A 13027-nucleotide genomic window follows, 5' to 3' on the forward strand; every position below is an offset into this window, starting at 1 on the left:
TGTATTCTATGACTGTCGCCACTTTTTATCAGCTCTCACCGGATTGATTTCTTTCAACGATACGCCAAAAGATCACAAATCGTATCTAGTTGAAGACATTGTTATTAAAAATTGGAAAAAAATTTTTTATAGTTTTATAATGGCTTTGGTAAGAATTTCAAAATTACTTTTTATATAAGCCAAACCTGGTTTCACTATATATTAAGTTAAATAATTTGATACTGTCTGCGTCGTTTTCATTTAGAAAGCTTACAACGTGACGAATTTCTTTAAAATTTTCTCAATAATAAATTGCAGCCTGTTCAAAACAACAGGCGTTATCTCCGCATCAGTCGAAATTGATAGCGTGTGCCGGTTGAACGCAGAAATTGTGGTGGTAGTGCAATAATGATCTATGAAAGTTGTATGCCGCTGCCTTTGACAAATCTGGGTGAAATTGTTTTTTTTTTCGTTTTCAACAGTCTGTCGTCTGATTAGCTATAGTCGATATATGCTAGTGTTTTTTGCATTATAATACGGTTTTTTGTTGCCGTTACGTAATCGTCGCACCCGTTCTAATTTGCCATATCACTGTTTTCTGGCTTTTAACATTGAGAAGCTTGAACTTTAGTTTATTCCGTTATTATTGGACCTTATATAGACGTTGAAATGTGTCCAGTGAAGTCAGTCAAATCTGTGTATTGAGCGAGTTGGACCATATTACATTACTGTATGTATATCTGTTTGTTGTTTTATTGTTAAATATTGTTTCGGTCTCAAAGTGAATTGTACAATACGTTTAATTTTGATTATTTACATAATAAGAACGAGATAAAACTTAAGACTTTTAACTTAATTTATAATACTTTATTTTCATATACACATGTTGGCGTGCGCGTCGTGCCGTCCTTTACGATGACGAGTTCATCGTTCGACTACTATTAATACAATAACAGAAATCGGTACGCACCAGGTAAACGCTCTTATCTCAAACAATAATAACATACAAAAGAAAATGGATCGAACGCCGGGCACTTTAAAATATTAAAAAAAAATTCAACATATCATATATATATATATTTATATTAAAATAAAAAATAATAGATAAATAGAATCAAAACCCCCAAAAAAAATTTAAATAAGTAAATAATAATAATTTCTATTACATATAATTCTAAACATTTTTACTGTAAGATTTTGGACTGGGGTGAATAATTTCCTTCAAAGGGTAGAGGACATAACTGCCTAACTGCCCGTTCGTATTCGCCATCACCGTGCTGCACGGTGGCTGATCGAAATAATTTATCAGGCCCCATACGCACCTGGATCACTCTTCCCAAGCGTCATTTAAGTGGAGGTAAATTTTCCTCTCGCAAGAGAACTACAGTGCCAACCATTAATTAGGACCCCTTTCACTAGCCCATTTTACCTTCTCTTGTAAATGCGTCAAGTATTCACGACTCCAACGTTTCCACAAGTCCCGAGACAGTTTTTGCACCCGCTGCCACCTATCGAGGTGATTGAGAGGAATTGCCTCGTAACATTTTTCTGGAACAGCCATTAATGAGTCACCGATAAGGAAGGGAGCAGGAGTCAAACACTCTAGGTTTAAAGAATCGGTAGTTAAGGGTGTTAACGGACGGGAGTTTAAACAAGCCTCGGCACGCGTTAGTATAGTAGAAAATTTCTTTATTGTTAAATAAGAATCTTTTAATACTTTATATAAAAAATATTTCATCGATTTAACGGCGCTTTCCCACAAACCTCCAAAATGAGGAGATCGGGCAGGTATAAACCTCCATTAAATACCTTCTTTGTAGCCTCTTCTTGAATAGCGTCTTGGTGAATCTTATCATGAAACATATCAAAAACTTCCTTTAAATTCCACTGGGCTCTGCGTTCTTTAAACGACCACCCACTCACAGTATACATTTTTCATCTAAATATGGCCTTAAACGAAATACGCTGCTTTTCGAATTCACCAGTGGAGCTTTACTGTTCAGCTCTTTAATTTCAGACGAAAAATAATAATTTTGTTTATATTTTATTATACCTACATTTGCTTGTTCTAATTCGCTTGCGCCTAACGGTAAAATTTTTTATTAATTTTCGAACGAGAATTACGTACAAAACGAAACAATAGGCAATAATACGCAATATTTTCTGATAATTTGAACATCTATTTAATAATGGAAAATTTTCTTGTGTTATATTCGCGACTAAGTTAATAGAATTATAATTTCAGTACACTTGTCTTCAGGTAAATTTAAATTACTTAGTTCCCCGGCCATGGTTTGCCATTTCTTACAATTCTTTTGCAACCACTTTAGCCCAGACTATCATAAGGACGATTTAGACAATTCTTCGGGATAACAACCACAAGATATTACACCGCAGGATTATCTTGCAATGTCACGAGCGCCCACTCGGCTCTTGAAGTTATTTCCTGTATTTTGCCCACACTATGAGCGACAAAAGTTTTCCATTTAGCGGTAGATGATGAAATCCAGGCGAGAACAATATTTGAATCAGTATACAAAAATCGTTTACAACTAGCTATTTGTAAATGTTTAACTACCTTTTGCGCCAATCGCGCAAGTAAAAGTGCCGCGCATAATTCCTGGCGTGGTAAAGACACTGTTTCCATAGGAGCTACCTTTGTCTTCGCGCAAATAAAACGGACAATATGTTGACCGTGTTCATCAGTGGTGCGCAAATATAACGCCGCTTCATACACACAAATGGAACCGTCTGAAAACCATGTACCTGATACTCGACAATTTTTTGCTCGCCAATGATTTTACGCGGAATAATAATTTTATTAATATAACCAAGTTTTTGCACATACGCTTTCCAATCATTTTTTATATTTACTGGAACGGGTTCATGTCAATTTAATTGCTGTTGCCGTAGTATATGTTTGCCCTGTATTATTTTCGGACCAAGTAGACCAAGCGGGTCATAAATTGAGGCGATATGCGATAAAATTGAACGTTTCGTTATTGTCCCAGATTTAGAAATATTTTTAACAATATATTGTAAAATATCAGAATACGCATTCCATACAAGCCCTAATACCTTTGTTATCGGTCCGTCGTTATTAGCAATAATATGACAATTATTATTGTTTGCCTGTAGTCCGCTGATTAAATTAGACTCATTCGACGACCACTTACGTAATTCAAAACCGGCTTTGTTTAACAACGTACAAACTGCTTCCTTTAAGCGAGCGCCATTTTCAGACGTATCACTTCCGCCTAAAAAATCATCAACATAAAAATTATTTAACATAGCCTCACTGTGCCGTACGTTACCTTTTTTAACGATAAGTCCGAATTGGCTGATCAGGCTAAGGACGCCATAAAATACGTTGAAAATCTTGATGTTCCTGCGTTACCCATACTTGTTTCTACATTTTTGCTATATTTCCTGTTAAGACAAATTTGTTCTTACGAAATCTAGCCAGTATGTATAATAAATCATCCTGTACAATAGGTCCTTTCAGTAACACCTCATTAAGCGAGAGACCAGACTGAGTTTTACACAATGCGTCAAAGACAACACGTAATTTAGAAGTAGAACTATTGGGATTTCGTACAGCGCGATGTGGAATGTAATAACTTTTATTAGATGAAATAGAATTAACATTTGTGACTAGTTCTATATGACCCAATAATTCGTATTCTTTTAAAAATTGCACATCATAATCGGGTTGTAAAATAGAATCGTAAAATAGAAAACGCCGCAATGCTTATCATAAAACGGGCCTAATTTCAATACACTATCTTTAAACGGTAAATTCACCATAAAACGACCGTCGTCGCCGCGACGTACAGTGCGATCAAATAATACTTTGCATTGCTTTTATTCTAACTTGTGTGTAATTTTATTATTGAATTCTTCTACTCGCCAAAATCGCGTAAGTAAATCGTCTACACTCTAGATGATTTACTTCACAATTCGCACAATTTACTACAAGTGAACGAGATTGCTGTAACACTGGTCCGGATATTATCCAATCGAACTGCGTTTTTTTGAATATAGGTCCAGAACTGTTTGGTTTTATTTTTTCAGCGCATAATATGTCGTAAAAGTGCTGAGCGCCTATTAACATATTTATTTTTATTTTAATACCATTTAATTTAACCACTATTTTTATATTTAATAAATGATGATGGAATATTTTTCGATATATTTTTTACAATTAAACAAGAAGTGGTCTATTGAAATGATTCGCAACGTGAACTGACTGTGGCCGTGGTACTATGCCTATTGTGCTATTCAGTGTCTCCGATTCCATTTATCTTATGATTTACATTGTACCTTTTTAATTTTAATAGTTGCACTATTTTTTCAGTTATGAAGTTACTTTCTGATCCCGTGTTAAACAATTCTCTACATGTAATCGGTTCATTGCGATCACCGCGTGTTAATACAACAGCTGTGGAAAATAATACGGTGTTATCTTTATCTACTCCCGTCTGGAGTAGTTATGTNTCAGTGTCTCCGATTCCATTTATCTTATGATTTACATTGTACCTTTTTAATTTTAATAGTTGCACTATTTTTTCAGTTATGAAGTTACTTTCTGATCCCGTGTTAAACAATTCTCTACATGTAATCGGTTCATTGCGATCACCGCGTGTTAATACAACAGCTGTGGAAAATAATACGGTGTTATCTTTATCCTACTCCCGTCTGGAGTAGTTATGGCCGTTTATAAATAAGATTATAGGTACACGTAGATAATAGCTGTATTAATCGGTAACATGTTAATTCTTTAAAATTTTTATAAATTATAAGATGAAAAATTATAATCGTATAATACTTTTATACATTGACTGATAACTGATGTGATAAACGTAATTCGTTTGATGTTTTTGTAGGGTAAGCATAGATTAGGAATAATAACGACATATTGTCGATTCCATTTAATTTATATGTAAAATGTCGTTTCGCATTTGAAACCATGCACACGATGGTGTTCATCGCTGAGGAAGATTTACATCAGCCTCATTTTACCAAGTATTCACAATTTTCCCCCGACCAATCAATCTAATTAATCCAGTATAGCAACTGAATCAAAAAAAATATTTGCCTCTCGGACCTCATCGGTTTGCTTCGTAATCAGTCGTGTAACGTGTTGTCATTTTTTGATCATTAACGAACGGCGAGCGCAGATCTATGATTTCGGCACTAACTACCGTGTTATATCTCGCTGTGTTTGTGCAGCGCCAGTCAGGCGCAACATTATGTTACCTATTTTCGTCCTATTATCTTTTATGGTTCAAGATTACAAATTGCGTTAATTATAAAAATAAATTATAATATTTTGAAAGATATTTGATATTGATAGAGGCTCGAAATAAATAAATTATTATAAGGTAAATTGCAGGTGAGATTGTGCCTCACTTGCCTCACCCGGCGAGCTGCCACTGGTTAAAGTGTGACAATAGCTAGCATGTGTCCTAACACTTCATCCGCTAAACTTTTTAATCTAACCGCTGATTCGCTGGTCAAAGACTCCAGCTCAAATAAAGCTTTTACATGCTTAGAAACCATTATTCTTTTGTTACTGAACCATTTAACCAAAATATTCCACGCTGCGTGGTAGTTAGTTAAGGTTGTTATTAAGCAATGGATGGTTAACACGCCTCCCTAGCTAATACAGAGCGTAAATAATAAAACTTCAGTATCTCTGTCAAATCACTAATATTGTGTATTAGAGATAAAAATAACTAAAAATAATATTTCCACATATTAGAAAAACATTACTTTAATTAATATTGACATTTGATCCTTAATTATAGGTGAATATAAATAAGAAATGGTAATTTAATGTAATATTAATGAATATGTTTATTAGAATGTATCAGTATAAACTTTCATTGATTACATAAATTATTCATATAAAGTAGTATTAACGGATTTATACACTTCTCTTAATATTTAGATGATTGTTTTTCGCCAAAATTTTTATTTTGTTATATTTTACACTATGCATTGATTGGTTGAAGTTGGCGCTAGCTGTAAAACTCATTGTCCTTTAACAGTTGTTTTCGAAGTGGCAAATCGTATTTCAGGCTGCAATGAAGAAAACGTTGGCCCCGTTGGCATATTACCATTCCGCACGCCAAATAAAACATATAGCGAATGCGATCTTCTCATTGGCTATAAAGCTATGCGACAACAATATTATATTTGCGCGCTTGTTTTAAAATTTTGGAGCATTACTCTCAACAATTTAATGCCGAGAGTAATATTTTTAAATTTATGTAGCCAAATTCAATTTCTTTGCTATGTTTTTTTCATATCATGTAAGCCGTTTAGAGATGGCTATGCGACAGTAAAAATAATATAAATAAAGATTATCAAATCTCATTAATGCAAGAATTCAAAATAATTTTGTATGGAGATACTTTTGAAGAAGCTCGAAGAGCATCAATCAAAGAGCATAGTAAATCAATGTATTATAAATGGCAAAAATACATATTATAACACTGGGAACACAAATAATAATGGTGTTTAGTTTAAAGAGATCATTCAGTACGAGATCATCATACAAACAATTTCAGTGAAGTTTCAGTTTGAATATTTAAAGAAAATGACCTATGAAGAGTTAAAGCCTACGGTTTAATTTTACTTATAGATTTTTGTTATACAAAATTAGAAGAATATTACAAAAAGAAGTTTCATGAATTCTCAATAGTGACAGTGGCTCCACCTTCTCGTTTGCTAACAAACAACTGACGCACTCTCGTTTAATTAACTGGACGTTTAATTCAAGATCGCGTCACTATGAACTGTGAACTGTTTCAATCACTTGATTGCGTATCCGACAATTTGATCGCGTCCGTCACTCTGCGAAATTTTTTGATGGCGGCAATGACGATGATGGTAGTTTCTTCTACCCGTATAGTGGAATTATAGAGCGGGATGAGACAATGAATACACAAATTAGCATATATTATAAAGACTAATAGTTATGTAGTGACAAATTTTCTAATTTATTAATTACTAACTTCGACAAAATGTCTTGATTGAATTATAATATCTCCTTAGTTCACGAACACTTAAAATACGTTAACTGCTGCGACCATAATGTAATATGTATCGGTTTTGGTGATTTTCTGTTTATTTCGTTTGCGTAGATGAATTTCTCGGAGAGGATGTTGTTTACTTTAACTTTAAAGGTTTTGTCAGTTAGAAAATTTTGAATATTGTGGTGTGTATTTCTTCGAATTTATTTTTTTAACTAAATGAAAGTTGGTATACAATATTTTGGATATAGCTAAAGTTAAAATATGTAGAATTAGGGAGGTAGATGTTGCATATTGAAATGCTTTCTTTTGCTTTTAAGTTAACTGCGAATACCTTGAATTAAGATGAAATAGAAATGATTTGAACTTGATATGCTTGTTCGATAAATATGGTCACTTCTCCGCTACATAATTGACGATTTTTTGCGTAAGTTTTGTAACCGTTGATAGTTGGATTTTGTGTATTTATAAGCATTTTTATTTCATTGAGTCTGTTACAGATATTGATATTATGATATTATGATATTCTATTGAAGAATATTGATTTTAGCATTATTCATTGTAAGTTTAATTATGATAGTAAACATAATAAATCAATATTTAACTAATATTAGTTAAATAACAGGCGCGTAAGCCTCTTCGGACCGTCATCATAAGTAGGCCACTGATTCCGGTAGGGGTACCCGGGTACCCTTGGCACGATAAGTGTTTTGCAGAAAAAATATTACATCAGAATCAGTGTAACAAAAATATATTAAAAATATTATTATTAAAATCAGGAAAATTCAAAAAGAGAATATAGTAAAATGTATTGGGTATAAGGTTGACGTTTGTTAATGAGGTATTCCCTTTAGGCCTATTCAAAAATTATTTTAGGAGGGTATTTAATATTTTTTATTTTGTTAAACATGTTATAGAATTTTTTTTGCTAAAAATTAAAGTAATAATGAAAAAAAAGGACATTAGGTCCTTATTTATTAGAAGTTGCCTAAAAAAATATTGATAGCGCTGGTTCAAGGGTGGCCCATATCTCCCTTAAATACACCCCTGGTATATACAAAAATTATTAATATTCTAATTGTAATAATTGTGTTTATATTATAGAATAATTAAAAATAAAATTCAGCGTGGGACTATGTAAAAAATTTAATTTTAGTAAAAATATTGGTATCTGCGATTTAACGTTGGACAGCATAGTGATCATAGATGAATCCCAATTTAAACGATAAACTCATAGACTCATACATCATATATGAGAAAAAAATGATTATTAATAATGTACTGTTCTGAAAATGAAAGTACAAACTTATATAATTATAACCGTCTTGAAATTTATATATAACATATAATATTTCTCGATAATATATAGTGCTATGTGCAAATACAAAATAGTGTTCTAATAAAAATACACATTTCACCATATAATTAAGGTTCATAATAAACGTATGAGCAGAAATGAATCACTGCGCATATAAAAACCATGCGCGTGGACTTAAAAAAAAAAGCTCGTATAACGGTAAAAAATGAACGGATTGAATTGATTTTTATATCATATCTCAAGAACGGCATTGGGCGGGTCTGATGAAAATTTCAAACCTTAAGTCGTAAACGCTGACGTCAACGAGCGTTTTTCTCGAAAACGGTCGAAATTTTAAAACGATCGCAGGCGATTGGCAAAAATTTTCCTGGAGTCTGGTGACTGAGTACTTTCGTTGAAAAAAAAATTTTGGAAATCCGAGCACGCTAAGTAATTTTTCCAGAAAAGCGTTTTTCCCCTTGTTCTATTATATAATAAGATATTTGTTATTTTTGGTTTATTTTAGTTAGTTATTGTAAATATGAGTTACCATTTTAGAAAATGGTGTTCTTTTCTGCTCTGAAATAATGTATTTTAAAGTCGGGCTATTCAAATTTTATTACGAGCAGATTGAAGTATGAATTTTAATTTTTCAATGTCAATTATTGTTTTAAAAGAAACATTAACTGATTAATAACAAATTCTGGGTCCAGAATATTTTGGACGTTCTCTGTAATGTCTTTGAATTAAATATATGTTAGGGGTTTTCTTTTTAAACATTTCTATAATTTGCAATAAATGATCTTCAATGTTTTCTAGAAAGGATTCAGTAGAATTTGTTCTCCTTAGGAGGTATCGTAGTTTTTGAGTTGGGTCTTTTTTACATACAGATGTACATTTACCATTTTTAATTGTACGTCTTTGATAGTATATTTAATTTTTGGCTACGACATCAAACAATAAGTAAACTGTGACGTACGTACCATGGTGAAATTGGTCAGTCAAAGGTTCAAAATTCTAGTAATTTTTATAGACTATTACTCAGTTTTATACAACTTATATGTGACAAAAATATTAAGACCATAACCAATCCCAACTATGAATCACAGAATTTTGGTGTATAATAATAATAATTATTTTGATAATATTATACCGAGAAATAAAGTAAAATTTTATAAGATGACTGTTTCGGGCTCAATGTGGACTGTATACTTTACTTAAATATATGTATAAATAAATACAGAAAACATAATTATAAACATATTTCAAAACTTTATTTTTGACCGCTTACATAGTGGTGTGCGCTCACTTTTTTCGATGGTTTCAACGTCTATACACTACTACTATAATAATAAAAACTAGTGCGGCACTGGACGTTCTTATCTTATAATATTTTCTACTTTATAAAACAAGGGCAAGGGACGAACGATTACAGTCCATACATTTAACTTTAAATCTCAATGAAGATAGTTGTAGTAAAATGAAATCATTTTTAATTTTTTTTTTTTTAGCATTATTATATTAATATTATTAATTTTCATTAATTATAATATTTTAATCTATTTGTGTTGTAAATTGTAAATTTTTTAAATTGAAATAATCGTATTTAAGTTATTATTAACATTTAATATTTTGTTAATTTACTAAAAACGGTTAAAATATAAAATTCATATGAGTTTTATATGACAGTGGGAGCATAAGAGCGATAGCTCCTGAAAATATAATTATTTTTTTAACTAAAATTCCTCATTTAATAAAATAGCTATCACTTTAACTAAAATGATAAAATGCTTCTCCCTAATATTTCTTCCGGATCTGCGCCCGGAGACAATATAATAATGGTTGATTATCCATAGTCAGAAAATAAATTCGGAGATTGAAAATTAAATTATATTAATAATATTATTATTAATATGTATGTATTTTCCACAACACCAAGTAATTGCAGACTTTTTTGTTAAATATACTATCGTATAAGTATACGATAAGATCTCTAATCATTTTTTGATGATATTTGTATAGTAAAAGGTGTGTATTAGTGTCAACAGATGCATAAGAAAAATATACATAAATATTATTGAAAAATTACCACCGCAAATGCTTAACATAATATATTATTTTATAATATAATTCAATTTATATCAAAATGCTACTTTTGATAAGTAAATAAATAAATTTTGAATAAGAAATGTTGATAATTTGCAGAAAAATAAAAATGAATATTTCATGGATGTTGCAAAATTTGGTTATCAAAATCAATGTGCATCAACAAATTCATTATGGAATGAAGATTGTTCTTCGAATAATAATCTTAAACCAAATAATTCGCCTTTAAAAACAAAAAGGTTTTTATTTTTTATTGTTATTACATTAATTTTTAATAAAATAAATTAAAATAATTCTTTTGTGTGTTAACACAGATTAAACATTGTAGAACACGGAAATGTCATTACATCGAGCTCTTCCAAAAAATCTAAGTAGGTTAATAATAAATATTTTTTTTTTTCAAAAACTTTATTTACTGAAACAGGTTAAGTAACTTAAAAAGAAAATTCTTAATAGAAGCACTATAGGATCTTTTATAGTAACATAATACTATTCGGGCTTAATTCATCTGGCGTTTTAAAAGTTCTATAATAAGTATAGAATTTGTCAATTTATTAGTTATGAAAATCCAAGTTATAATTTTTCATTCTAAAATTATTTTTATTTAAAATTTAATGCTCTTTTAATTTTTAAAACTACAGAGTGGCTCACCTATTTATTGTTGGTCATTCATTTCTCTTAAAATAATAGTGTTGAGAATTTCACTTTAACTTCATTGCAAAGCTGAAAATGTATCAATTTTACTATGGTGTGTTTATTTATTCTTTTTTGTGTCCATCACCATTTTAGCACAGTTCTTACTGGATAAATTTTACTTAATGATACATTAAAAGATAAATATTTGTATTTAGTTGAGAACTTTGCTCTTAAAAATTTTAAACATTTTCTTCATTCCCCGTAAATAGGATTAAATCCCCAAAAAACTTTTAAAATCGAGAAATTTTGCTATTTTTAAAATTTTTTTTTCTTAAAACTGTCATAACATCTAAAAAAAATGAACGAATCAAAATATATATTTTTTTTATTTAATATAATTTTATTGAAAATATGACTCTTTACCTGTCCACAAAGGGGAATTCAAATAGCAACTTTTGTATGAAAAGTTAACCTTTTCGACTTGATTTTTGAAAATGTTGCAGAAATACTGGATCCTATAAACTATATATAAAATTAAATCTTATGTCACATACTATGCGTTAATAAAAAATGTTGTCCCAACGACTTATTTTCCATACATAAATGATCCTTGATGTTAAACAAAAAATGTTATTTTTGTTTAAATATCATGTTCATAATTTTTTATTACTTTAGTTCTATCAGTTAAGAAAGCTACAATAATATGTAATTAAATACATTTTTTTAAATTCCTTCAGGGATAAAAAACCTTAACTTTAATTTTCTTTTATGGGAATTCTTATTTTTAATTGAATAGGATAAAAAATAATTTTCAAATATTATTGTTCTTATAATTATTTTTATCTGATCAACAAACGATTGGATTTTAAAGTTGTTTAAATATTAAAATTTAAAATAGAAATTCATTGTTAATTTGGTTTTCTGAATACCGAAAGCAAAAATAATCTGTTTTAATTAGCCATAAATTATCATCATTCATGCTATAGTAGGTGACATATGATAACGAGAATGGTTAATAAAAATTTGTTTATGAGACATCATGAAGAAATGACAACTATTGTATGCTAAATAACATATTATTAACAGACAATTGGTTAAAAATCGCCAAATTTTAACTAGCAATAACAGAAAAATGGCTCACCTATTAAAAATTTATTTAACTATATATTTTGTAGAGTTTTTTTAATTAAACAATTTTTTTCTTTACAAAAATTAAAATTTTTTAATATTTTCTGAGAAAGTTTTATATTAGTAAGTTATTCTTATTCGACATCACATATTACATTTATAAAAAAAAAAAATAATTTAAGTCAAATTATATAATTTTTTAGAAGAGTTATCTAAAATATTATAATGTAGATTTAATAGAATGATATTGCTTTGTAACATAATGTTATTGTTATTGTCAATACTAAAATAAGGTATTTAAATATGAATTTTAATTAAAAAAAAAGTAATATTTTAAATTTGATTTTCAGGTCTTAATTTTGAATTATTGAAGCTGTCTTAGAAATAGATTCATTAAATGTAATTGTTATTATTTATTATTGTTATAATTATTATCATTATTTTTGCATTTATTTTTCTTAAAAAGTTGATTTAAAATAAAATAAAATGGATATTGATAAGGTATTACTTTAGCTAAATGTAATTTATTTTTATTTTATTTTTAAAATATAAGTATATCATAAATAAAAAATAAATATTTAGTTCTTATGGTATGTATGTTTATTATATCAATGTTATTGAACATTTTGTGAACTTGTTCAAAAATGTGTATTGTTTAGCTCCCAAATTTTTTTAAAATTTCTTATATAAATATTTCATGTTACAAAATGTCTTGCCAATATTTAATGATAATACTGAGTCTTTTTACTTTTATACTGGCTTGGTGAAAATAAGGACTGCAATGTTATGAATATTACAGATAAAGATAAATTGTCAATATGAGTACTTTGGTATAACAGAG

The 13027-nt window shown here is 29.5% G+C and overlaps 1 protein-coding gene across 7 annotated transcripts in view; it reads left to right on the forward strand.

Moving 5' to 3' along the window:
• The window catches only part of LOC126899797 (glycerophosphocholine phosphodiesterase GPCPD1-like), a 32501-nt gene extending 19727 nt beyond the window's left edge, over window positions 1-12774 (forward strand). For all 7 annotated transcript variants that reach the window (XM_050675005.1, XM_050675004.1, XM_050675006.1 and 4 more), the window contains 3 exons: window positions 10522-10661; window positions 10737-10793; window positions 12537-12774. In XM_050675005.1, coding sequence (XP_050530962.1) covers window positions 10522-10661; window positions 10737-10793; window positions 12537-12543 — 204 coding nt within the window. In that variant the 3' untranslated portion in view covers window positions 12544-12774. The remainder of the gene's footprint in view (window positions 1-10521; window positions 10662-10736; window positions 10794-12536) is intronic.
• The last annotated feature ends 253 nt before the right edge of the window (window positions 12775-13027 follow it).

Source organism: Daktulosphaira vitifoliae, unplaced genomic scaffold (genome assembly GCF_025091365.1).
Source record: "Daktulosphaira vitifoliae isolate Bord-2020 unplaced genomic scaffold, ASM2509136v1 Scaffold_2, whole genome shotgun sequence".
Classification (NCBI taxonomy): Eukaryota; Metazoa; Arthropoda; class Insecta; order Hemiptera; family Phylloxeridae; genus Daktulosphaira; species Daktulosphaira vitifoliae.